The 27981-nt window shown below is 46.4% G+C and overlaps 1 protein-coding gene and 1 long non-coding RNA gene across 8 annotated transcripts in view; one reads left to right on the forward strand and one right to left on the reverse strand.

Moving 5' to 3' along the window:
* Positions 1-27981, forward strand: part of MPPED2 (metallophosphoesterase domain containing 2) — a 168529-nt gene that overhangs the window by 134330 nt on the left and 6218 nt on the right. For all 6 annotated transcript variants that reach the window (XM_066363988.1, XM_066363978.1, XM_066363998.1 and 3 more), the window contains exon 5: positions 27475-27590. In XM_066363988.1, coding sequence (XP_066220085.1) covers positions 27475-27590 — 116 coding nt within the window. The remainder of the gene's footprint in view (positions 1-27474; positions 27591-27981) is intronic.
* On the reverse strand, positions 12830-24663 carry LOC136392001 (uncharacterized). 2 transcript variants are annotated; one of them, XR_010748911.1, is made up of 3 exons: positions 21065-24663; positions 17726-17867; positions 12830-15828 (listed from the first exon to the last, which is right to left on the reverse strand). It is a non-coding gene; the product is annotated as an uncharacterized lncRNA (long non-coding RNA). The 2 variants fall into 2 exon arrangements; XR_010748910.1 differs by having other exon boundaries at positions 20966-24663.

The raw sequence follows: 27981 nt of genomic DNA on the forward strand, positions 1-27981 counted from the left end.
ACCCACGCAGCCCTTCCTCGTCTTCGGAGTTCTCCCACTGGGCAGGTTCATGAGGCCAGCCTGGCTTCTGCGGTCTGCCTTGGCCCTTTGTCACAGGTCATTCAGGCAACGGCTGAACACTTAGAAGAGGTGTTGTCAGGGGAAAAGAGTAGGAGAGAAGATGGAAGCTTTATGGGGACCGTTCATCACCCCCAAACTTAATTTCACAATTCCCAAAGAGGGGAAAAAATTAATGCCGTTGCTGTTAAGAAATTGCTGTGTGTCCTGTCCTGGTCTTTCATCCCGAAGTGAGTGATCACTGACTCCCGGAGGTCTTGACAAACGCAGTCACAGGACATCCTGAAATTTATTTAATTAAGGTAGAACAGGGGCTGGTTCCTTGTCACACACAGTTATAGGGATTTAAGAAATTAATGCTGTTATGAGTGCATCTAAGATTTTTTAATGTTTTGGTGCATTATGGAATAAATGAAAAAAATTAATTAGAATAAATTAAAGAAGTGGGAAAAACTCCAACAAAACAGCACAGCACCAAAAAAGTATAGATATAAAAAGGAAAAGTAAATTGGAGTAAGATTACAATAAAAGCTTCTTTTTCTCTCTTTTTTTTTTCAAGTTAATTGATTTAATTCTTTTTAAGCCTTAACTTGTAACATTATTTGGGATCGCAGTAAATGTATATTTTATTTCTTGTGTCTGCCCTGAGGTGAGCTTGTTTTGAATGTTTATTTTAAATGGATTTAGCCATCCTGGAGTTAAGTCATCTTGGAAAAGTGTCCCGGTGGAGGGGGTGGGAGGAGGGTGACGTTTTGTGTGTTTGAGAGTAATTCAGAAACCACTATTAATTTCCAGTCTTGTTATAGACTATGTCTTCAGAAAGGCAAGTGCAGTTGATCTGTTTGGAGCACATTGTGAAACAAGCCAAACAATATGGAGCAATTGAAAGTGACAGGTCTGCTCCGGACACAGGGCTTTACTTTCATTACTTGACAAAGCCGGCGGAATGCAAATCAGGCCTCCTGTCAGTTCCTTCTCTCAGTTTCATATTTTCTACCCTTCCCTGCTTTAAGGGCAGACTTTTCACCTCACGCTAAGATGCCATCCCGGTGTGGTTTCTTTTTTTAGATTTTTCCGGTGAATAGCCATTTGTTTCTTTGCTTGTTTTTGAACTCGTTACAAAAAGCTTTAATCAGTTTCCTTTCAAATCATGCTATTAACTCTCACGGAGATGACAAGAACACAAAAAGATGTAGATCCTGCTGCGGAAGTGGTGCTTTCCCCAGAAAGTCTGGCGTCCCTTAGCGGTTTGCATTCATCCACATCTCAAAGGAGGACTGAGAGCAACGCACCGCTCTTAGCACCTGGATGCCGGGAGCGGAAGCGGCGTAAGGTGAACTCATCCCTGCTTTAAATAAGAGTACTAGGGTTTACTCACGCAGTCTTCTCTCTTATGACAAGTGTCACTGATTTGTACAGTTTTCAAGTAGACAGAACTCCCATCAAACTAGTTACTGGTACTTCTCTTGATACAGAAGGTGCCAGAGGAGGGATCTCCTATTTATTTCCCCCCAACTGCAAACAAAGTGTTGCCTGTTCCCTGAGTTCATTCTGCAGAGCCAAGATCTGAACCCAGCTCCCCCTGGCTGCAAAGTCTGGGCACCTTCCACCTTACTGTGCCACCTTCTGGGAATGGTGAACTTCCCTCCCTTGTTCTGTCCCTTCTCTGCCTTCTCTCTCCCTCCCCTCCTACACTGTAAAAGGAGCTCAGTGAGACGAGACACTGACCCTGAAGGCAGGCAGACCAAAGCTTGACTCCCACCCGTGCTGGGTGACCTTGGACAAGTTACTTAATTTGGCTAAGTCTCAGACGCCTCCCCTGGAAACAGCCAGTATGGATACTTCAATCATAAGCTTCAGCCTGTGAAATCCTCTGCCTAATGTTTGACACGAAGGAAGCCCTCATTAATGATCCACCGCTATTATTTTTACTATCTTCATGTCATAACTGCTGTTTCTATTTTATGATGTTTTAGTAGCTATCATTTCCTACTAGGTCACCGGCAAGGCGGATGGGGAAGCAGGTGTGAAGAATTGGTTTCAGGAATCTGTTTTGAGCAAAGGGATATACTAATGTGGCATCTGATCAAACGATTGATCCAAACAGATTAAAATCAGAGCTTACCAGCAGCGAGAACTTTTTTTCCCTTTAAAGAGCCCCAGTGGAGAGTCCGCCAAAATGTCACCTTACGTGTGATTTTTCTGAAAGTCTCCCGAGCAGAGGTGGACACTGCAGCCTCCACATGGAGTGTATGCTCGGTAACCTCTGTTGTGTGGCTGAATGGATGAAGTAAGAATAAATGCTGACACGTGATGCAGTGTTTTAATATACAGTACCTTTTCTTTCTGGTTCCCTCATCAGACCGTGCAACTGGTCGGCTCGGGCGCAGTGTCACGCTCCTGGCCCCTTATCCCTGCCTCTCTGACGCCCTTCTCACGTCGGAGGTGATCTGCACATGTTCTCTGTGGCTTCCATGGATGCTTCCCATCCGAGACAAGTCTCAAGGATTTCCTTTGACGGAGTATCCCCATCACAGATCTTCACTGGGGGGGGGGAGTTTCATTTCTTTTTTTTTCCCCCTAAAACATTGCCAAAGGTATTTCTGTCTGGGCATTAGTCTTCTGTCATTCTCCTCTTCCAAGGTCTCGAGACTTTCTTCTTTGACATGCGCGAGGGGGCTTTTCTGTTCCTCAGATTCATCCCACCTCCTTCCACAAACGCTCCAACAATTCTTACACCGCTGCTTATTCCGGGTGTCTGGAACATCACCTTCGGGGCAGTTATTCTGGTGAGCCAGAGATCCGCGAACAGAAATATTTCTTTACCTCTGCTGGGACCAGGCTGTAGGAATTCAGTGGGAAACAGCACCTGCCTCATGGGGCTTAGACTCCGGTCCAGGAGCAATTCAAGGGAGATGAGTGTTGCAAAGCGATATGCACTGAACAAGAGGGCAGCCCGACCTAGCCCGAGGGCGGGGCTCGGAGTCTCTGGAGGAGCCCCCACCCCACACTGCTTCTATTAAATCTCACGAATGGAGAAGAAACAGATGTCAAAAAGAAAGGGGACCAAGAAGGTGCCGGCCATGGCTCTGGAACGGCATTCGAGGGACCAGAGCTTTAGATACGGTTCCCACTTTTATCGTTGGGATTGAATTAAAGGATGAAGAGAGAGAGAAATACGAGACTGAGCCACAGAACCCCAGATCTGTTGCCAGGCTTCTGGAATGAGGGGGCATTTTGGGGGGGAGGCATAATTAAACTATGACCGCAAGATTATAGTCAGTTGTCAGTAGTTCATATGTTACAGATGTTTCTAAAAGTGATTGGTTTTATAGAAGGGGATTGTGGCCACTGTTGAATAAAAACATGATCTCTCGCTTGTTCCGTTTCTGCTTTTCCACGTGGAACAGATGATCTTGATTGTCCCTTGGTCAGCCAGAATTCTGAAGGTCTGGTAAGATGAGAAGGAGCAGAAGCTGCTACTTTGGTCTTTTCTCAGCGGCACTGGAAAGCATGTGTTTCTAGTAATCACTCCTGGGAACTATTTGGTCAGTAAATGCTTCAGTTGTAATTAAAAGGGCATTTCCTTGGTTTTAATTTCTTTTAATTAATTAAAAAATATGTCATCTGGGTATGGGGAGGTAGAGTCCCTTCCTACAAGTGGAGAAGCAGTGTTTCTCAGACCAAAGAGGAGTGTTCTGAAGACTAGCAGTTCTGAGTAACTCTCGGGGCGAGGAGGGAGGGGACAGACGGATTTGGGAAACACCACGGCTCACCGTGTCCTCTTAGAGATTCGCAATATGTGTTGATACACTAACGGCCCTGGGAAGTCCTGGAGTAAGGAAACCTCTGCACTTGAACTCTGCTTTTCACAAATGTGTTGGACTCTGGCACCCTGTGTTTCGCAACTCAAGACCGATTATCATTCCACAGAACACACTTTGTAAACCTGGCTGTGGTGGACCGGCTTCGCGTCCTTTGGAAGCATGTTTGGGGTGACACCCTGCGATGGGGATTTAGGAGCAGGCAGACCTCTTGCAGAAGTCAAAGGCGTGGCCTCAGCCACCGATTGGCTGGCAGCCTCGGCCCTGGTTGTTTATTGGGTGAAATGAGCGTGACAGTAGAGTGCTGTGGAAAAGACATTGGGCTTGGAGTCAGACCGTCCAGCCTGGCCATGGCTGGGCACTTACTACCTTTGCTACCTTTAAGTTAGTAACATAACCCCTATTGGGCTTTCTTCTTTTATCTGTAAAATGCCATAAATGCCTACCCAGTCTGCCTCTGCCCTCAGTGCTCTTGCTCACTCAGTGCTCTAGTGTCTAGAATGGGAGCTGGGGAATGGCCTCTGCACAGGGCCACAGAGTAAATATCTTAAACTTTGCAGACCCTGTTGTCTCTCCTGTGACCCCGACATCTGTCATTGCCGTGTGGGAACAGCCACGGACAGTACACAAAGAAATAGGTATGCTGTGTCCCAACAAAACTTTATTGGCAAAAATAGTCACTGGGCCAGATTTGGCCCATAAACCATAGCTTGCTGACCCCTGGTCTAGGGTGTGTGGAGTGCTTTACCTGTTTCACCTCTAATTAACCCTGGGGGGAGATGATACAATTAATACCTTAGTTTATAACCAAGGCAGCTGCGGCATAGAGATGTTTAGTAATGTGCTGAAGGCCATATCCTTGATGAGAGGACCAAGAATTGTGCTGTTAGCCTTCCAGATTAAACTCTCTTCCCTAATGTCATCACAAAAAGGGGTCATACATTACAAAGGTGTATACAAATCGGCTGTGGTGTCACCTGAGGAAATGCGCGGATCCTGGGCTGTAGGAAGCAGTTCGTGAGGAGAAGCGTATGTTGTCCAGTAAGCTTACTGTTCCCTCCCCTCCCCTCTGCTTCCACCTCCACGCTATCCTGCAGGCCTCCCCTGAGCACAGAGCATCAGTCACCTTCCCTTCTTTCGGTAACGACTGGAATTTCTCGGACCTTTTTCTGGAAATTGCCAGAATCCTCTAGCGCTTTATTGAACACAATAGTGACACTACCTGGGTCTGAAACTTCAGACCTTAAAGGGCCAGGATGCTAAAGACTTGGGTTGACAATAGGGGCCTCGAGTTCCAGCAAATTCACACTGTTTTTTAATAAAAAATAACCCTGTGCACATCCATTTATATTTTTCTTCCTAAGTGGAGTAAAACAAGCCCTAGAGTCAAGTTTGAAATTATTTTCATAATTTTGGGTAATTAAGACACTTCCCAGATCTCATTAGCAAAAGCCCAAAATAGAATAATTGCCATATAATTAGTGATTGGCAAACCTTTAGAGATTCAGAAGGGCTCTTTCTTTTCTGCATCTGGAAGTACAACAGTCTAACCTGAGTTTATCGGAACCCGGGCTGTTTCGGAACCGGACCGCATTCCTTTCCCCATTCATTTCAGTCCCACTTGACGTGTTCTGTCCAACCCCATACCTTTCTGTGACTTCTCGGATACACTTTGTCATTTTCTACTTCAGTCTTTCTCCCTTGTTGGAGTCCTGTCCTGTAACACCTGTTAAGTGTGTTCTTTCTGTGTGTCTGACACCAGGCAAACTGCTGCAGGATTATGGGAAGAGGGGGAAGATGCCATCCGTGCCCCGAGGGCTTCCGTTTGGGTGAGGAGATGAGACTGCCTATGACAAGCTCAGGGAAGGCGGGGAGGCAGAGCAGGCAGCCAAGGCTATTGTATGTGGAGGTCTAGAGTCGGAGCAGCTTAGAGAAGCTTAGTTTTCTCTGGCGCTCTCCGTGTTTCCGGGGCTGCCCGGGTTGTCACCACAGTTCTCACCGGAACTCTGCAGGGCAGGGCAGGGAGGACGCAGAGTGAACCGCCTCACACCTGCACAAGCTGGAGCTCGCGGGGGATTGGTAGTTCCTCCAAGGTCACCTAGTTAACAGTGGGTTAAAAAAAAAAAGAAAGAAAAACAAGTCTTTTTGCCCTCTATCCCCACCGGTTTCTACTGGGATGAGCAGCACATGTTTTCTTAAGTGTCTTGTCAAGAAAAAGAGCATGAACTTGAAGGGAGGCAGCTCTGCGTCTGAGTCCGAGCTCTGCCACTTGGCTGTGACTCCTCGGTTCAGGAGCTCAAGCTTTCTTAGTCTCATTCTTCCTCGGTTACTTGAGACTATAATACTTGAGACTATAATACTTGAAGAACTCTTGTAGGGATTAAATAGAGGACAAACGTGGAAAGCACCTAATAACAGTTTCATAAATGGAAGCTGTTGTAATTATCCTCTAGTTAAGAGTACACACACACACACACACACACACACACACACAAAACCACTTTCTTCTCAAGTGTGTTTCCTTTACCAGACATGAACTCCTTGACAGTAACAGCCATTTCTTTGCCATCTCTCACACATTCTATTCATTGAACAAACACCCTAGTACTTACTAAGTGTCAAGAACATTCCAATTTTTTTACATATCTTAACCAAGTTCCATGGTAAGCCCTTGAGGTAGAAAAACTACTCTTATTCCAGTCACACAGATGAGAAAACTGAGGCACAATGAGTTTTGCCAGAGTGTGTCCGGCCAAGAAAGTGTGGAACAAGAATTCGGACCCAGCGGCCCAGCCCCAGAATCCATGCTCTTCCCCAGCATGTGGTGCTGTCCGATGGACTAAGGGGGGGGGGCAGCCCACCAGCTCTGCTTCCCCCAAGGTGCCTGCTCCTTGGGCCTGGAGGCTCATTTGGTTAATAAGTCAGAGACTCTCCCATGAGGTCAGACCCCCTCTGCCTGCCATCCTTGCAGTGCTCTTGATCTTTCACTCTTGATCTGATGATTCCTAAGTGGCTATCAAAGAAGACAGCTGAACCCCCAACCTAGATTGCAAAGCAGAATCTAGAGGGATTTTGAATGAGGAAAGACGGTTGCTCATAGGCCCAGTGGGTAGAGTAAGGCTGGTGACTAGACTCAGTCTAGAATTGAAATAAGTGTTTTGACTCTAGTGGGAGACTCAGTGGATAGAGGGTTAGATTCAGATGTCCCAGGTTTGATTCCTGGTCAGGGCACACAGGAGAAGTGACCATCTGCTTTTCTCTCCTTTCCTCTCCCCCTACTCTTTCTCTTCCCCTCCTGCAGCCAGTGGTTCAATTGGTTCCAGAATTGGCTCCAGTACTGAGGATAGCTCGTTTGGTCTGAGCGCATCTACCTTAGGCATTAAAAATAGTTTGGTTGTGAGCGTCAGCCACAGACGGAGTTGCTGGGTGGATCCTGGTTGGGGTGCATGTGGGAGTCTGTCTTACTGTCTCCTCTCCTCTCACCTGAAAAAATAAATAAATAAGTGTTTTCCAGAGGAGCCCCAGATCCCCTAGCGATGCCTAGGTAACAAGACAGATGCTTATCCTTCTGCAAGAACAGTCCGTAGTGTAGAAATAGAAAGCAGTCCCTTCAGAGCACCCTCACCATACTAGGGTTGCAATGTGATGGAGAAAAGAGAAGCTTCCAGATCCCCGTTAAGAGAAAGTGACAAAGCAAGGGCTCCATTTCCTAGTCCCCATTTGAGCGTTCAACTCAGGTAAGGATGTGCAGTCATTTGCAGAGGTGTGCAATCAGTTTAATAGAATCATAGAAAAGCTTGAATGAACAAGCGAAGGAACATATTAAAGCAAACATAAGGTAGTAAAAAGAAAATTCAGTCAGAGCGGAGGGTAGCTAACGCGGCATTTAGGCCCCATTTTTATTGCATCCCAGCGCTGTGAGCAGAGCAACTCCGAGGTAGGTCTGGTGATGACAATATCCATTAAAGTTAATTTCCTGATAGAGGCCACTTAAATCTGATTGTTGTTTTAATTTGTTCCACTGCTAATTTCCTTCATCTTAAATAGAGGCAGCTCTCTGCACCTCCCCAGGCATCCCAGGCTGTCTGGGAGAGATGATACTGATCATGGCTTTGACCATCCGGAGATGACCATCACGGCCGGACCCTAGGCAGGAGGGGATGTCTTTATTGCTGGAACCTAGAAGTTGCCTGATTTAGAAGATAAAGGTGCTCACTTTAATCATGGACTGACTGAGTGAGAAATCAGCAAAGGCCCAAATCCACATAGATCTGAATGGGTAAAACGTGAGTCCCAGGGTCACTCTGGGGGTGGAGTCCAGGATTTCCAAATACACAAACTCATATATTTTTGTGGGAAGAACTCATATAAACAGAGACTAAATCATCAAAGCAGGAAAGAAAAGTCTCCCAATAATAACAGCAGATGCAATGTTTAGGAAATGCCAGGTCCTGCTGGAAGTGTTTCACAGACAGGCAATTTGTGAGGTTGGTTTTGTTGCCCTCTGCATTTTCACAGGGGCGGTGGCTGATGTGCCGAGGTGACTTCAGCTGCCGACTGGGATGTGAACTAAGGGAGTCTGCCACGGAGCAGTGCTTCTCAAACTCTGGGCCCAGGGCCGCGTCACCAGCAGTTCCTGGGCCCCTGTGGAAAATGCACGTTGCCACACCCTACCCTGGACCTCCTTGAACCTTGGAGGGGGCCTTTCAGGTACACCGATGCACTCTAAAGTTTCACGAGCCCTGCACTGCACCATGCCGCCTCTTTGGAGTTTGTTCTTGCATTTCCTAACCTATTTATCGGGGATCGAATAAGGGGCAGGCAGTGCTGGAGAAACAGCAGAGAAACCCTCATGGAGCTTACCGTTTGCAGGGGTCCCCAAACTTTTTACACGGGGGACCAGTTCACTGTCCCTCAGACCGTTGGAGGGCCGCCACATACAGTGCTCCTCTCACTGACCACCAATGAAAGAGGTGCCCCTTCTGGAAGTGCGGTGGGAGCCGGATAAATGGCCTCAGGGGGCCACATGCGGCGCTCGGGCTGTAGTTTGGGGACGCCTGGTTTAGAGAGAGAAACAAAAGGGAAATATACAATTTGTATCCCAGACTCTGTCCTCTCAGGCTGGTAGGTTATGTCGACAGTTAGTAAAAAATACGTACTGACCATCGGCATTCTACCTACTGACGGGCAGCTGCAGGAAGGAGTTCAGTAAATTACTGCAGGTGACACAGTTGCTTTTAATTCAGAAGCTGGTTTAAAACCCAGGTGTCTTTCTACTGTGGTCTGCTGAACATGGCTCTCCTGAGCTCCTTCATCCTGTATCTTGTCAGCCAGGGGGAAAAAAAAAATACCCACGTGAAATATATAGACAGGCTGACCTGAGACCAAATCCCTTCTCTGCCCTTATGGATTGATCCCATGTGGATTAACGTGGGGAGTCTGACAGTTGTTGGTAGAGGCGGAGCTGGAAATTCAAACCCCCGGCTACTTCCGGCTCAGAAAACCAAGAAGGACTCGCAAAGCTTCCTGGTCTTCACCTTTGCCAAGGTTTGGGGAAATGGGGTTTTCTCCCTGCGATGTGCTGAGCCGGCATCCTCAGAAGCCAGGTGACGTTTGTGGTTCGGTATCCTTCCCAATGCAGAGGCACCATGATCGGCTGTCACTGCCACCCTTTGTTCAGAGTTTTATGTTATAGGGACAGCCAGCAAAACTTGTGACTCTTAGAATTTTCCAGTTGTTGATACTGTTCGTTAAAAGGTTCTGGGAAGAAGGCATTTGACTAGCGAGAGGCTGTGGCTGTTTCACACAGGAGATGGTGGGTCATCAGAGAGCAAAAGGGACTAGGGACGAATGAGGGGCATAAATTGTGGCTCCCTCACCTTCCAAATGACCAGCACCAACAAGGAAGTCAGCAGAAACGTGTTCTTTGAAGAATAAATAACTCAAAAAGTCTGCCCACAAAAGCCCCTTAGGACTTCACACTCAAAAGCTGAGCTGACTCTGCTCTAACTGGTGGTGGTTGTGACGAGCTCTGCTGGCCCCCCCGGGGGGGACCCGGGCTGCAGATTTGAAGGAGAAATGAACATGATGAAACTGTGGGCGCCGGAGGCAGCGTTGGGATGCCAGCTTTGCCAGTCGGTTGTGTAACCCTAATCAAGTGATTTAAACACCGTAGACCGGCCTGATTTGATCATCTATAAAACGGAGAAAATGACAGTCTGGCCCCTTCGGGTTGTGAGGCTAAAAAAAGTGAATGTTTTGAAAGCACTTGACTGTTTGACTGTTTTGGTAGTGGTGTAGCAACAACAATCAAATTGAATTGTAACGCTTACTGAGAGTGTCCTCTGTGCCCAGCACAGATCTAAGCACTTGGCAGTTATTACATTATTTAAACATCTCTCTTACCATTGGAGAAACATTGTGTTACTTCCTATGCTGCAAACCAGGAAGATTAAAAAAAAAAAAAAAAGGTTGTAAGCAGAACCAGAAATATACCTGTGCTTGTAATATGAGGGAAATTGTGATTTCAATTTTTAAAATTTCAGGATCTTTAAGGGAAGGTCTTGCTCTAGAGTGCTAAGTCAGGATGGTATAAGTGTTCGAATGTTCCCGGTGGAGAACCATGCCTCCCGGGTAAATGCACACCTGTTGGAGAAGTGCCTTCCTTACCTCACCTCTGCTGTTCAGGGACCATCCTCATGCCTGCACTGCTGATGGGGGAGGGCCGCGTGGGGGCAGGAGAGGGCCCATGACCTTGTCTCATTCCCCGTCCCATGCAGTGGGAGCTGGGGACCCCAGAGGCATCTTTGTCTCCTCCCCTCCTGCCTCCCACGCCTGCCAATTTCAGGTCCCTGTCTGTTTTCCCCTTCAACTCAGCAGCAGTGCAATGCCAATGCGGTAGGCAGAAAAGATGCCCCCCGCAAAGATGACTATATATAATAATCCCCCAAATCTGTAAACCTGACATAGCAAATTGATTTTGCAAATATGATTATACTTAGGATTTTGCAACAGGGAGATTATCCTGGATCATCTGGGTAGGCCCAATGTCATCACAAGGGGTCCCTCAAAGAGGGAGGCAGGAAGGTCAGAATGAGGGACCATGTGACCACAGAAGTGGAGGTCTGCCGGGCCTGGCGGCATGGGGCATGCAGGTGGCCTCTAGAAGGTGGAGAAGGCAGAGAAATGGCTTTCCGCTAGAGCTTCTGGAAGAAACCGGCCTTGCTGATACCTTGATTTTAGCCCAATGAGACTGTTTGGGACTTCTGAACTCCCAGACTTGTAAGATAATAAATTTGTGTTTTAAGCCATGGTTTATACAGTTACCTGTTACAGCAACACAAGAACACTAATGCACCAGGACAGAAATAAACCGGAAATCCTCTGAAGGGTGTATGAATCTTTCTTCAGTCTTTTATGAATAAAGACTCATTGTTAGAGACTTTGTCTTCTCTGTTGCAAAAAAGGGAAACTTGTAACCCTTAGACGGTTTCCAAATCCAGCTTCTAAAGATTCACCGGCTAGGACGTGGACGTGAAGGAAGAGAAGGGGCTGGCAGGGCCATCGGCAGCAAGCTGGGACCTACCTACTGGACACTGTTTCCTAGAGTGACTTTCAAAGCGATTGCTTTCACAGGTATATTTTGGCAGGGTGATTAAACAGGGGTCTCTGTGTGACTTTGGGACTCTCTCACCCCTCTTTGCCTCAGTGTCCACATTCATAATAAGGTTCAGCCTACCCTTTACTTGGCAGTGAATGATTTCATGTATGTAAAGTACTTAGAACAGTTGTTGTCTCATCATAAGCCTTCATAAATGTTAGCTGTTGTTACCAGGGATTAGAGAAGAAATCGGGACAGGATGCATGGGAGTCTGATAGGTTTGGAACGTGTTCATTTATATCAAGGTGGACATACTTCCCTACAGCAGGGATTCTCAGGGTCTCCACTGGGGGCAATGCTCACTTTATATCCCCAAAGTGGAGAGGGAGGCAATGCAGCAAGATTTCTCAAACTTCTTTAACCAGAAAACCCTTTGTGACCCAGAAAAATCTCAGCAGACCAAATCTGTTAGACCTGGTAGGGGAGCTACTGCCCTGGACAGTTACACCAAGAGACCTTAGTTCACTTTTGCCTAACTTGTCCTCTGTGTTCCTGGCCCCAGAGCCATGACAGAACTGGGGATTAGCAACCCCACTCCTCAAGGTGAGGGGAGACGTGTCCTTAGCATTTAGAGCTGAAAATCAGTCCTTTCTTTGCTCTCACAGTCTAGGCAGTGGTAGAGTTCTTAGCGCTGTTGTTGTTGTTGTTGTAGGTGAGTCACGTGAGTGAGCTTGGCCTCTGGGGACTTGCCTAGGAACGCGGCATTGTTTCCACAACATGATGCTTAAGTTCTAAGCGGGCAACCCAGAAACAGCGTGGGTCATGCAGTTCACAATTCGGGGACCAGTGGGTTTTGGCTTCACAGTAATGTTAATTTGTGAGCAGATAACCTAGAACTTAGTCAGTGAAATGGATATCATACTCCTCAAACAAACCAGTTGTCAAAGAGGAATTCTGTGAGTACTTCATAGACTAGAACTATTAATATGCAGTTGTATTTGTTCTGGGGCGTATGTTTTAAAAAAGAAAAAAAAACAGAACAGAACCCCATGGTGTCAAAAAATAAAAGTCATGAAGTGTCACTACTTTACTTAGGCACACCTTGTATAAACATAGGAAATCTAATTTCTGGGGAATTTCATTTCAAGAAATCAGGCCTGGCTCACATAAAGATACCTTTCAAGATAGAAATATAACACGTCCAGCCAAGCTCCAGCTTTTCGGTTTTGTTTTGAAAGCTATAAAGACGTAAACTGTAACCCTCTTTATTTTTAGCAGACACCTCTAGAAAACCTTGAACAATGTTCTATTTATAAAATGAAGAGTCTGTTTTCCTGTAAATGTGTTTAGTCTTTTATTGGAGAAAGAGCAGGACTGGGTATCAGAAAAATGAAATGTTTCTTTTTCCAGATTTCTTGAATTCATCAACAGCTCTTTAAAAAAACCACACACACACACAACAAAACGATTGACCTGGTTTTGTTTTCGACGAATGGGGAGGTCACCTGGAGGTTGATAACTTGTGCTTAATATTCTGCGTGGATTGGAGCCGAATGCGTAACATGCTGGTGGGGGAGGGAGTGGAATTTGAAATGAGAGTACACTCTGGCTTTTGTAAGAGTCATGCTGCCGAGTGAGAGACAGCAGACCTAAATAATTCTCCGCTTCAATTATTTCACTATCACGTCATATAGAATATGTATCATTTCATCATCCTTCAAGGCATAAAAAAAAAAAAGAAATAAAGAAGAAACTTTGACTTAAGTTCCGTGGCTATAAAAGATTCTAGAGTGAAAAGAAGTGATTGGGTAAAAAGAGGTGTCAGGAGCAGGCAGGTTCCACCCTTCTACTCGGTCATCCTGGTCAGGTGTATGTTGCTAGTCCTCGAATCTTTGCAGTAATAATAATAATAAAAACATTTATTTAGTGCTGATTATGTGTCAAGCACCTTGCTAAGACCTTCACATGGATGATTTCATTTAATTTTCTCAACAGTGCATGGATGAAGTAGGTACTAGAATTATTTCCCCTTTACAGATGGGCAGACTGAGACCTGGAGAGGTACAACAGATGTGAGCACCAGTGCAGACACAGGTCTGAGTCCAGAGCCTCACTGTGAGGAACCATTCAGTTCCTCGGAGCCCGCAGCGCATACCTGCTCCATGCCAGACGCTCACCTGGCTCAGACTCTGGTTTCCACTCTCTCCTTCTCTTGATAAAAATCCAAGACAGCTTGGGCTTTGGAGGAAAACACCATACCACGCCTGACAGAAAGAATAGCTACCTTGTTCTTCCTCACCTTTTCCCCAGGTGTGACCTCCTTCAGATGGCCGTCTCACCTGGCATGTGTTTCCATTTGTACACCTGGCTGTCTTTGCATCCACCTTTCATTTCTGACCTTCCCTTAATACAGAAGCTGGTGTGGAGTAGTCATATAATCAGTGATGGAATGACTATGACTGCAGGCAGATTACATGTAGGTTCAAACACTGTACAGTGGGCTGACTTTTCCAAGCAATATTATGGTTTAAGAATGTCTGTGTTACTACCTTGTCTTTATAAATTAGTGCTTGCATAAGATACATATTTTTGGATATTCCAATCATAGTATTTCTTAACCACTCTTATTTTTATACAGAATTTAGGATCTACTTGTTTCTAACTTGCTCTTTAAAAAATAACACTGTGGTAAATAACTTTATGCATAGCATTTCCCCTTGCATTTGGATTACTTTATTAGGATATAATCTCTACACAGGGATTACTGAGTCATCCTACAGACATTTGTGCAGTCGGTGATAGCATTGTCCAATATAAATATAACAGGAACCACATATGGAATTTAAATTTTTCCGGTAGTCTCATTAAAAAGTGAAGGAAGAAAAAGTAAAATTCATTTTACTAATGTATTTTATTTAACCCACTGTCTCCAAATATTATCATTGGAATGTGTAATAAATGTAAAAATTAAGGTATTTTTACATTCTTTTTTTTCCTGAAGTATACAAAATAATGTGTGTGTTTCACATGTACAGTATATTCCAATTCATACTGACCACATTCTGAGTGCTCAGAAGCCGCCCCATGGCGACCATATTCGGCAGTAAAGGCCTGCATGATAATGAAGTATTTTTTAAATGGTTTCTACTGTTCCCAAACCAAACTTTAGTTTGTCTTGCCCATCCCAACCTCCAATCCCATATATTATCTGGATCACTCCCTTGGGCACTGACTAAACTTTCTTGCTCTTTTCATGATTATCAATATTTCCTTGACATCTGTTACGTATCAGGCACTGTGTTAGACCTTGGAGAGCCCAGTATGAAATAGGACATGGCTCACAATCTGTTGGGGAAGACAGACGTATTCATAACACAACTCCCACCGCAAATGTTTGTTGGCATGAGGTGGGAAATAAGTCAAAATACACACGCGCACCTGCACACACAGGCCAGTAATAATGCAGAGCGTGATAAATTTCATAAATGACAATTAAACAAAGTGCTGAGGGCATCAGGGAAGCTTCTTGGGGACAATATGAGTTGAGCCTTGAGGGCTCAGTAGAATTTTAATGGGCAGAGAGAGAGAGAGAGGGGAGAACAGTTTTGCCTGTGACTATCTCGTTATCCAAACCAGATGGCAGGTTGGGATGGTCTCTCGTTGCATTTAGATCTCCCTGGAGGCCTGGCCAGAGTCTTGCAGTGGAAGGTGCTCCGTAATGTTTGCTGAGCCCAATTAATAATATATGGTTGGCTGGCACACAGTGCGGGAGACACCAGGGTCTGTCTGCTCGCTTTAACCTCTGCGTCGAAGGGGCAGCTCCGGCCTTTCACTCATTCCTGATTGCGTGCCGGTTCGCCCTCTCAGTTTTCTCACTTTACTAAATCGGTCTGGACTGCAACGAGTCGTTTACAGCCAAAATGGTAGATAAATGGGGCCAGCAGTTTCACTCACATCTGACCTACTTGTCACTTATTCCAGTTCTTCTGAGCTTTTCAAATGGCACAAACGGACAACATGGACAGCCAATGATAGGGGAATTAGAAGACACTTTGTCAGAAGGCACTTTGCCTTTGGTTGCCACGCGCTGACATGCGGGCATTTATTTGATGACCTTGCAAGCTTCATGGGAATTGTTGCCCCATTGCAGTAAGGAAATAGGAGATTAGAGAAGTTACTTGCTCAAGGTTATGTAGCAAGTCCGTTGAAAGAGCCACGGCTAGAGCCCATGTCTTCTGACGGAAGTTGTGCTGTCCCATGACCAAAGCTGGTCCGCCTGTATCTGAACACCACTGCTTGTTGCTTTGAGACAGATTCACCCAGTTCTTTGGTATCTGCATTCTAAATCTGAGGAATGAACAGAAGGTACATTTTGGGGGAACACAAAGAAGATAAATTAGGAAACAAAAATGAAAGAGTTGGCAATGTTAATATTTATAATATTAGTGTTCATAATGGTGACAATAAGCAGATATCTGACTCAATGTAGGGCAAACACTCTGCTAAATTCATTACATATATGATCACATTCAATTCTCCTGACAAATCTTGGTGACTGGTATTATTACCTCTACTTTATAGATGAGGAGTTTAAGGTCAGATGGAAACACTTGCCCAAGGTCACACCACTAAGCAGAAAACGGTCGGAATTTGAACCCAGACCTAACTTTTAACCTTGCATATAGAATCACTGGATGACAAAATTTATGTTCCTTCCATCTCAAGTGCGATTGATCTTGGGCAAGTTACTAAAATTCCTGTTTTTGTGTACCACTTTCTCTACCGTTAATACCTTGCCCACCACTCGCAGTTATTGTGAACTAATAAATGTGAGAATGATTTGTGCTAAGTGCTATGCAGTTGTGTCATGTTATCTACGTTTAAACTGACATCCCTCAGTAAAATGAGAGATGCACACAGCTGCTCAGTGAGTGTGTATTGAATTACTTGAATGAATATAAGACCTCTGCTACTGGGGAAGCCTTTCTGTTTCCACAAACGGCTATGAGGAGGGGAGAGAGAAAAGGCAATCCTTACATCATTTTTCTGAGCAGAAGTGCCCCAAATCCACCAATTTCTTCACCCCCTGGAGGAAGCTACTTTGCAATCAAAGAGGAGAGTCTGGGTAGATAATGAATTCTCCATTTATCTCCCTCCATGCCCAACTTGCATTTGGCTGATTTTACACTGACTAATTTTTTTTTTTTCTAAATGACATAAAGTCAGTGCAGAAAAGGTAGAAAATAGTAGACAAGCAGACAGAAGGGATAAAAATCATTCTTAAACCTTCTCCCACTCCCAGGATGAACATTCACTCAGCATGGTGGTCTGTGTCTTTTTTCTAAGCATTTTTGCATACTTGAATTTATACTGAAATGCACATTAACACTGCGCTTTGCCATTGACCGTCAAGGAACACACATTTCCTCATGAAGTTACAAACTCTTCAGGAACACTCATTCTTAATTCAGCCGACAAATACTTAGGTGCCTGCTCCGTGCCAGGTGCCAGGGACCCTGTGGTGAGCCAGACAGAAGTCACTGAGCCTCCAAACTCCCTTGTTATGTTTAATGAATGGCTACCTAGTATTTAATCGTCCACTTAGCACTTAGTTTTCTTTGGATATATTTTTGGGGTGGCAGGCTTTCTTAACAGCATAACCCTCCCCAGCTATATCTGTCTGGGGCCCTAGAATGTGAAATAGTAAAAAAAGAAACCAGCATTAACTACGCACATGTGTGACAGCGCGCGCACTCAACATTCTGCACTGAATTAAACGTAATAACATGTTGCATTATCCTCCCTGGGTGGGGGGTGGGCAGAGACTTCATCATTCGTCAGTTTCTAAGAGTTCGCTGTGTAACGAGACATCTACCTAATCCTGAACCGCTTTTTCTCTTTTTGTACTCTTTTGGGAAGTCTGAGTTAGAGGAACACTGTCTACCTGCTAGGTTTCTGTGACGTGTCTTCAGGGTGGGGAAGGGAGGCGAGGGAGGTGCCCGTCCTCTCTGCCGAGCTGCCTGAGTACTTGGAAGTCTTCCCACCTGTCCTGTTTGTCCTGTGCTTTGGAACCAGCCGGGTCTGTGATACACGCTGCCCTCTCAGGCTCGGTCTCTTACTAAGATGATGGCTTTGTGTTTTGTGGTCCTGGTTTCAGCTGAAGAGCCTTATTAAGGGGTATGCATGAGGAAATGAGAGGAGATCTCCCCCAAAAGTCCTGCCAAATGTGCCGTTGGTCACTTACCCCCCTGAGCTGGAGGACAAGCTGTGCTCAGCATCGCTGGCTTAATTCTCAGATCATTCCGATGTTTCCCAAGTTCCTCTGAAATTAGGTGACTTAGAAATAAAGGCCAAAGTTGAAAGACTTCTGTCCAGGGCAACTTTACCTATGAAATGGTGTGCCGTGAGTTTATCCTGGAACCTGAGTTCCATTTTATATTTGTGGTATCTACTGGACAGAACCTGGCTCACAACAGGCATCCAGGTTATGGTTATGTCTGTTGAATGAGTCAGTGCCCCAGAAATTCCATACTGAGCGCATCCTCATTGGGCTCTCAACCCAGTAACCGCACACTGCATGGAGAAAGGGACTCAGACTTACCATCCATGGCTCCCTCTGGCCAAGCCTGGCACACCCTGGACTTCCAGAAACCTTAGATGAAAAGCCAAGCCTGGCACACCCTGGACTTCCAGAAACCTTAGATGAAAAAAAGATGCTGTGTGCCCGTGCAGTGAAATATTATTCATTCCCGAAAAGGAATGAATATCTGATATGCCCATACTACAGCATAGATGAACCTTGAACTCACTATGCTAGGCAAAATGAGCCAGACACGAAAGAACAGACAGCGTGTGATGCCGCCTCCATGAGGGAGGTACCTAGCACAGTCATAGTGATAGAGACAGCAAGTAGAATGGTGGTTACTGGGGCTGTGGACAGAGGTGCTGAGAAGCTGTTGTGTAATGGTTACAGAGTTTCTGTTTGGGAAGATGAAAATGGGATGGAGAGGGATAGTGGTGATGGTTGCACATCATTGTGAGTATACTTAATGCCACTGAATTACACATTTACAAATGGTTAGAATATTAAATTTTCTGTTATATATATTTTTTACCTTAAGAAAAAGTGATTGCAAAAACAAAGGGGAAAAGTTGAATGCTGCTTTTCTCTTTCTACTTCTCGCCGTCTATTGAGCCTGCCTTTTTCTGTCGAGCCTGCGTGGTGGGTGCTGAGATGTCCCTGTTTGAGGACTTCTGGCCTGTCCTGGTGGGGAGTGCCAATCCCATTGGGAGCTGCTGAGTCAGGGGCACCCTCTGAGCAGCTGCCCTGGTATTGCGCCTCTGATTTCCTCAGCGGCAAGACAGAGAGGCACTTCTGGAAGCACCAAGGCACGTCCCAGCTCTGTTTCACCCGCCTGCCCAGATGTGGGCATCCAGCTCTGCCCTGCCTGGCTCTGTGCATAACGGATGGGCAAGCTCTCCCTCACATCCCTGTGGGAAGGAAATGGATTGAAAACCTTCCTCTTCCTGCTCTGAACTTGTGTGTAAGATTAAAGACAGGTATGCTTGAGAAGGCTAGGCAAACACTGTTATTTTTAATAATTCAGAGCACACCAAGTTCAAAAACAGGTCATAGTGAGTGATTTCTTTCCCCCTCGGTTCCTAAAGCAAACTCTGCTGACATCATCTCCTTTCCAGCAGAGGAACGGAGAATGGGCAGCAGAGGCTTCATTCTGACACGCTTTTCTTAATAGTTACAAAGCAGGGGACGCTGCGCTGTGGGTGTGTTTGTCAAGACCGGAGGGTGTGCAGCCTTGGTGTCTGGAGCCCCTGTTCACAGCCCCTGGGCCTCAGGTGACTGTCTCATGGATGATCTGCTCCTGTCCTGTGCATGGTGTACAGACCACATTATTCATCTAGGCTTGCCTTTTATCAAAACAGTATCTCTTGTCATCCCAAGGCCCTCCTAACGGAAGACCAAGTTACAAAGTCCCAGTGAAGGGACGGGACCAGACAGCTGGTGCAAGAGAAGCCGGCGCTGCCCATTGGTGGCCGCTGAGCCCCCCATGGTCCGGGCTAGGCAGCCTTCACAGGCAGTGGCACAGGGGTGTGAATCCTGCCCTGACGTTCAGTTGTCCTTCCCTCTCCCAGCCAGTCGGTGCGTGTGTGTCTCTCTGCTGCCGCACAAGGTGCGAAGTCCCTCCCTCGGCTAATGGAAGACGTCTTTTTAATTGCATGGGGAAGTAACTTGTGGGCCGCCAAGCTGGGGCGGGGGGACTTGGGGGAGAGAAGGCTGGCTCCTTACACAAACTGCGGAGCTAGGAGGGGAAGAGGAGGCAGAGGAGGGAGCGGGCCAGGTGTCTGCCTTTCATCTGGATGTGCAGGATGACATCTGGTGCCAGGGAAGCCGCTATTTCTAACTGATGGGAAGCTTTGCAGTCTAGGGAGGGCTGAGCTGTCAGGTGAGCTGGAGATCAAGAATTATCATGACAGCTTCATGGCATGTGAAAGGCGCTGTGAAAGTGCGGTGTGATTTTAACCAGCGGTGGTTAAATTAGCTTCTCGTGGACCTGGTGTGATGTGCAGGCAGAGATGGGCCGATGCGGCCGGGCGTGCCGGGCCTGGAGAAGGTTGCGATTCTGAAACACCATCATTTGGAAAAGAAAAGCGTACGTGGGAACCAACCGGCTCCCAGATGCTGAGTTTTGCTTAATGGAGATGCCAGGTGGCAGTGGTCAGTGGACTGTCAGTTCCTCCAGTGAACGTCTCCGACCCCACAATTATAAATATTCCAAGGATCGGAAGTAACCTTCTTCCTTGAACTTCCCCAATTTAGGATCCTGTCAAAACCTAACCAACTGTACTAGCCAGCTAAGCAGCCTTGACTAACCGCTTTGCCCTGTGCTCTCACGTTCCACGGGACTGTCTGGGCGAGACCGGGCCAGGCAGCCCGTGAGTGAGTGCCTTTCTGAAAACCTTCCACTCGAAGGGAGCTGAGGAAGTGCCTTTTAATAAGTAATCAGCCGGAGGAAACCAGGCTCTATCTAGCCATCTAGTAATGCGTGCCTATTCATTGGGGACTTTTCAAAAGTCTGGAGCTGGAATGTCCATGATTTGATGAGCCATAGCTTGGGAAATTCTAGAGAGATAAAGTAACATGAGTAGCTGTGTGTGTGTGTGTGTGTGTGTGTGTGTGTGTGTACTTACACTTATATTGCTAATAGATACCAAAATAAAAGCTGCACATTAACACTTTGTGGCAGTATTCTGCTAAAAGTTTTACATAAATTCTCTCACTTGATCCACATAAGCAGATATTCTGTTTCTATTTGAAAGAGGAGGCCAGTGAGGCTCAGAGAAGCCAGTAAGTAGCAGCAGACCTGGGACTTGAATCTAGGTCTTTTCACTCCATGATGACCATGCTCATAGCCACTGTCTCCCAAACGAGAATGGCTAACTTGACAGAAACCCCGGGTTCTCATACCTCAAAGTGGCGTGCCCAAAACGCCAGCTCTTAGGTCCGGTGTGGGAGCCTGTGCATCCCCCCTTCCCGGCTTCCAGGCAGGTTTCCATGGGACCCTACCTGGGGCTTCCAAGCCCTCGTCTCTGCAGGAGGCACCTAGGAGACTGTCTTAGAGTCCCCAGTCGTTGCAATCTAGCATGCCCAGGACCCCTCTGTCCGTGGAGAATTTGTTGGCACTGACCAACCGCAGGGCTGTGAATCTGAACAGCACCTCTGAGCTGAACGAGTTCCAACCTGCTGCTCACAAATCCTGCTTTCTTGGGGCGTGCCCAGCCCCACTGAAGCTGGTGGGGGAGTCAACAGCCATTCACCTGTCCAAGCCCAGGATTTATGGTCCGGCACCTCCCTGCTGCCCACAGCACTGTGTACTGCAAACACGGATGACCTTTGTGTGATTTCATCTCCACCTGCTTCCACACAGAAAACCTGTTTTGTATTGACATTGTTGGGAACAAGTTCTGCCCGCGTGAACTCCCTTAGTGCCTGCTCCTGGACTTCCGGCCCGCAGAGGCCAAGTGCCTCTTATTCCGAGAGCAAGAGGGAGGGCACCTCGAAGGCCTCCCGGCTTCCACCCGTCGGACTCCTCCGTCCGGTTGCTTCAGGCAGCTGAAGTGTTTCCCTTCCTTCCAGGATTTTCTAATCCCTCCCTGGGAAGGGATGGGTTACAGGCTACGCCTGGCCCACTGGCAATAGGGTGCTTTGTGGAACACTGTCTTATAAGTTAGTTCCCATGTGGTATTTGTTAGTCACAGCTAATTACTAAATCCTTGGCTGAGGCAAGAGACATTGTTCCCTTAGAATTCTCTCTCTTCCTAGTTCCCCTCTTGTGGGGCTTTGGAGGTTGACTGGGGCACTATTGTCCAGGGATTCCCTGATGGGCTCACTGCTGGGGTTTTGTGTTTCACGTTGAAACTCAACTGGAAAAACATCCTTCATTGATGCTGACACAGTCCGTCTCTACTCTGTAGTTATTTCTCCCACACTGGACTCAAGTCTCTTCTAGGCAATTTGGGTCATTCATTGAAAGCAACTCACAGCATTTACTCAGAACATTGAGAGTCTGCACAGAATTCTAGAATGTTAGGGTTTCTGGATCATAGAAAGATGATCAAGGGTCAGGTTTTGCCAGTTGTGCTCAGATGGGTAGGTCAGAAAGGAAGATGGGGCTAGGTGAGCCAGCCAGCGGTCCAGAGTCCCCACTTTGGGTGCAGGCTTCTGCATATGATCTCTGCAACGTAAAAACAATCCTGAAATCCAGTACTCAAGTCCACCCACTCATTCATCTCTCAGAAGAGGAAACTGGCCCATCGAAGGTCTCTCTCTTTATGTGAGGTCCACATGAGTTAGTGAGTTGATGCCAGACTGAGAATCAGCACATGGGTCCCCCAACTTCTGTATGTCCTGTTGATGATGCCAGGCTGGGGCAATCCTGGAGCCCCTTGCTGGGCTGCTTCTCATTGCCTGGCCCCTGTCTTGTGGAAATGGCCTTATCTAGAGGATCCAGAGGAACAGAAAACATGCCAGGACACCCATAGCAGCATTGTTGAAGTCACACTTCGCTTCTACTAAGGGCCGCGCCGCTCACACGAAACCGTGGCCCCTTCTGGGGTTGTGCAGTGCACAGCCTAAGACGCTGTAGGGAGCAGCCCTGCTTTTACTTTATGCAACTGAGAGCAAAACTGAAACTGGGCATAGAAGGTTTTAGTTCAACATTGTGTAAGGAAAAAACACAGGCTTTGGGGCAAGCAGATCTGGGTTCAAATCTGAGAGTAACAAGTTATTGATATTACCTATTGTCAGGTGTTTTGTTTTTTTTTAATCTAAACTGATATACCTAGCTCAAGAGTTGTGAGAAATTACTTAATAGCCTATGCAAAACCCCTGTCTAAAGCATATCAGGAACTCAAGAAATGTTCCCTTTCCTCTAACCTAACCTCTCTGTTGCTCTCTTACACATACAGGCTTGAGTCCAGGTAAAAACCAGGCATTTTTTCCCTGTCTGGTTGGCTTTGTAGTAGAGCACTGGCCTGAAGTGTGAATGCCCCGGGTTCCATTCCCAGTCAGGGCACACAGGAGAAGTGCCCATCTGCTTCTCCACCTCTCTCTCTCTCTCTCTCTCCTCATCATCATTATCATCATCATTGTCATCATCATCATCCTCATCCTCCTTCTCCCCTCCTGCAGCCAAGGCTCAATTAGAGCAAGTTGGCCCCAGGTGCTGAGGATGGCTCCTTGGCCTCCACCTCAGACACTAAAATGGTGAACCCTTTTAGCAATCTGAGGGTTGCAATGGATCAAGGGCCCCAGATGGGCAGAGCACTGCCCCCTAGTGGGCTTGCCGGGTCGGTCTCAGTCGGGGCACATGTGGGAGTCTGTCTCTGCCTACCCTCCTCTCCCTAAAAATAAAAAAAATATAAACAAACAAAAAAAAGCCAGGCATTTTAAAAGTTTATCCTTAACTTGGAAGCTTCTGAATTTTGCCACACGCTGAGCATTCACCAGAGGAAGTTTGGGGTGTCTACAGACGAGCCTATCTTAATTTTTTCCCAGTGCAGTTATAAAACTAAACATTTCCTCAGTCCGCTGGAATAAGGCAGTGAGCTTCTAAGAGAAAATTCTTTGAGGGGAAAATTTAAGACTGAAAAAAGTTGAGTCCTGTTTCTTCCGTTCTGGAAGCCCCTGGGGTTTCCCGGGGGCCCTGAGGCCGAGCGCCCTCGGACTCCGGCAGCGGAATCAGAGCCGCTCATTGTGCCGACCACATGGGTGTGCCTGGGACTCTTTCAGACTCTTCTTTATGTGCCAGTCAGACAGGAACCTTAGGCCCAGAAGCTTGTTTGCAAAATCGACGAAAACAGATGTTTTTGCTTATTTTTTCTCTCTTGCCTGCCAAGAGATGCTCACTGAGTTTTCTTTGGGTTTTGAGCTTGCCATTTTTTTTTTTTCTTTTTTACTTTTAAAATAAATCCTGGAAAAGGATCATTGTACAATGAGGAGGAAGGATGGATGGGCATCTCACCCTGGGGAGCTCTAGTGAAAACGTTTCCGCGTCAGAAGGCAGGAAGGCTGAGAGGCCAAAAGCGAGGGACACGGACTCACCACGCTCCGGAGAGGTCCCCCGGGCACTACCCCCATGCCCGCGATGCCCAGGGCCTCCCCAGCAGACTGGGATAAGAGAGCGGGCACTGCCCTTTCCTCGGGAAACCGAAGCCTTGTGTCTGACTCAGCAAGGCCAGGTGGCTATAAAGGGCTGTGTCCCTTACACATAAGCCATCTACCCTGTGGGGCCAGGGCCATCGCGGTCCCTGGATTCTGTAGCCAGTTCAGATATGTCCGTTACTGCATCAGTTTTCTGTTGTTTCTGTAACAAATCACAAACTTAGTGGCTTCAGATGACACATAGTCATTCCCTTACAGTCTGTTGGTCAGAAGTCTGCGGGGCGTCTCACTCGGCGCGAGTCTGAGCGCCAGCAGGGTGACGTTCCTTCCGGGAGACTCAGCAGGAGAATTCCCTCTCTTCCCTTCGCTTTCCCAGCTCCTGGGGGCTGCCCACGTGCCTTAGCTTGCGTTTCTCTTCCTCCGGCTTCAAAGTCAGCAACAACAGCAAGCTGAGTCCTCCTTACCCTGCATCACTCCGGTCTCCTCTCTGTCTCCCTCCCTCACTCTCCGTGGACCCAGCGATTACATTGGGTTTTACCTACGTAATCCAGGGTAATCTCCCTAATTTAGGGTCATCTGATTAGCTCTTGAACCCCATGGCAACCTTAATCCTCCTTTACCATGTAAGGTAACATGTTTACAGATTCCAAGAATTAGAACATAAACATCTTGGGGGTGGAGGGAGAGATTTTGCCTACTGTAGGTATGTAGGTCACTTCTACCCTAAATGCAATACACGCAGTTAGTTCCCAGGTCACAAATGAGATACATTCTGAAGATTTGAAAATGTCTATGTATTTATAGGCACAGAAGGGGGAAATAAAAATAAATACTGTGTTAGTTAAGACAAAGTAAGACATCTAAGTTGCTTTTAAGAAGTAAATGTGCCGGTTCCAACTTACCTACAAATTCAACTTAAGAACAAACCTATAGAACCTATCGTTGGAAACCTGGAGGCTGCCTGTAATTGTGTATACAGCATTAGGACTCTTTCAGTTGCGAGAGGCAGGATCTCATTCAAGCTAATAAAAAGAAAAGGGTTTTATGGGCGTTTGTCCTTTGAAGGAAAAATGTGATTGGCTTCAGGCACAGCTGGATCCCCACATCCAACAGGGTTATCAAGATACACTGTTTCTTTGCTTTCTTCGTGCTGGTTTGATCTTCAAGGCCAGCCACAGTGGCTAACATAGCTCCCAGGCAATTCCAGGCTTATGTAGTTCTCAAAACTCAGGATCCCAGAGAGGAAACCGTGACTTCTTATTAGGTGGCTGGCACCAGCGAAATCCTGAGGATGACTCTCATTAGCCCCTCTGGGGTCATACCTACATACATCCCTGAACCAATCACTGTCCAGGGAAAAGCAATCTATGCTTCATTCTAGAGCAGGGTTGGGTCAGCCTTCCAGAACACAGGTACTGAATTGGAGAGGCAAAGGTTCCCTGGGGGAAATTCGATTGCTGTTACCAAAAGAAAGGGAAAAGAGCTGAGCAGGCAAAAACCACTGATGTCCGTTTCACCGTGTTATTTCTGTCCGTTCCACTGTTTTATTGCTGGATTTCGGAACCATGCCATAGGTATATTATTTCATTTAAGAGCTCATTGGCTTCAAGCAACAAAACACTCAGACTTGAAAGAGTACAGAAGGGACTCACCCAAGGCAAGAAAGTTGTAAGTTAATTCAGGTAGTATATAAGAAGGGGACTTGCATAGTGGTTAAGAGTGTGGGTTTTGGAACCAGCCTGCTTGGGTTTATATCCAGTTTATTGGTTCCGTTTACTTGACCTCTCTGCGCCTCAGTTTTCTCATCTGTAAAATGACATTAATATTGTGAGGTTTAAGTGTGTTACTATAAATAAAGTACTTAGAACAGTACCTTGACATAAATATCCAGTGAGTAATAGTTTTAATAATTATTCTTATCATTGTTGTTATATTACTATTGTTACCACAAGTAAACTTCCTGAGGATGGTTTCAGGACTTGGAAAGCAGTTAGGAACCAAGTCAGGTACTTACTCAGTTTCTTTTCTCTAACTGGGGTTACATAGTCTCTTCTCTCCGGAGCTTTCTGTCACCTCATTGGGGAGCTGAGGTTCGCAAATGGCTTTCAGTTGCCATTCTTTGACCTCTGGCCTTGACTCCACATGTCCACCACCAAATGAATGCTGGTCAGTGTTTCTGAGTCCAGAGTCTTAAGAGAATCTGATTAGCCCAGGCATGATTGGCTTTAATTAAGAATGCACCTGTTTAATTAGCTGTGACTGACCCCATGACCTTGTAAACAGGGTTACCTCTTTCGGTAGGCATGGAGGGAGCAGCAGTTGAAGGAGAAAGGACTAAACAGGAAAACTGACCAGCTTGTCTTTTACATGTACGCTGTAGCAGATTGGAATCTTCCTACAGAACAGGAGAATCAGTTTCAAGAAATAATGGTTATGGCTAGATCTTTGGGAATAAGCCAGCATTAGGAACTGCTTTGTTCTGATGTGATTTAGCCTGTGGTATTTGTAGAGAAAAAAAAAATTGTTCATTTTCCTGTTATTATAAATGGTACAGACATTTTCAGGTCCAGTTAAAAATGCACTCTGTTTGGAAAAAGCCCCTATAGCATTGATCTCAAAACCTCATTTCTAAAGCAGAAATTCCTGAGAGGGTGGGATGCTCCCACTCAATAGCAGGAGAGTGCATTCCTTAGTGATCAGGGATGTCCCCAGAAATCTTCCCCTTGGCGACGGGAGGAAAATCCCACATTGGCCTTTTGTTTGTTGTGTCCCCTCTCACCTTTCAGAGCCCAGACCATTCTTTTCTGCATTCTCAGCCCGAGGTGTTCTCTGTGGACAGAGGTTCTGCCTTCAGAGCACGTGTCCTTTTCTCCAAGGGTTTTAGTGAGAATCTTTCTGGGGATGTAGTTCCACAGCAGTGGGGAGGCGGGAGGGGTACTGATGGAATTTCTGAGTGCCCCGAGGCACGACAGGAAGGGTGGGAATGCTTCGGAGCTGGGCTGGGCATCTTAGGAAGCACTGAGATTTGGTGGAAGACAAAGCATTGTTCAGCTTTTGTTAGAAGTCTGCTGGGAAAGTCTCCCCTGCAAAGGCTCTTGTGCCCCTTTCTAGTCCGACAATTCGCAGGCTCCACACTTGCTTTCAGATGGATTGGTTTTGAAGCAGTCAACAGAAAAGCACCCCGCTGACAGGGCCAACCATCAAAAAGAGAAAAGAGAGCAATGCAAACCGCGGGGGAATGTACGAGAGAGAAGTATTGCAGGGCAGAAACGAGGCTCCGCTGGCCTGATACCCTGTGCATTATCTCCCCAAAGGACCCCGTGGTTTAACGGATGGGGCTTTAACCTCCCCAGAGGTCAGTCTCTGCTGGACAAATGGAACCTCATCCCCGAGGGCATCGACATTCTCATGACGCACGGACCTCCTCTAGGTAAGTGAAGCAAAGGTTGTCTGTCTGTGATATGAGACACCTTTTTTTTTCCCCAAGCGTAATGAAGAAATGTTTTGGAGACATAATCATTTTCCTTTAAAAAAAAAATTTTTTTTTGTCAATGTCTTTAAAAGAAACCCAGTATGATAATTAAACTCAGCAGTTCTGCTGGGCTTACAGGTGTTCTTGAAATTAAATTTTTTGATTTCGTTAAGTCAGGGAAAATCAAATGCGTGTGGAATACCGCTGTCTTTTGAGTTTGGTCATTTATTTTAAGAACTGCGTTCACTTAGAAGTAAGGGGGTGAGGAGTGGAGCGAAGACAAGGACCTCCGAATCACAGGGCTTTTGCATGGCAGCGAAAACGGAAACTTTTGTTCAGAGTTGTTCAT

Source organism: Saccopteryx leptura, chromosome 1 (assembly GCF_036850995.1).
Source record: "Saccopteryx leptura isolate mSacLep1 chromosome 1, mSacLep1_pri_phased_curated, whole genome shotgun sequence".
In the NCBI taxonomy this organism is placed as follows: domain Eukaryota; kingdom Metazoa; phylum Chordata; class Mammalia; order Chiroptera; family Emballonuridae; genus Saccopteryx; species Saccopteryx leptura.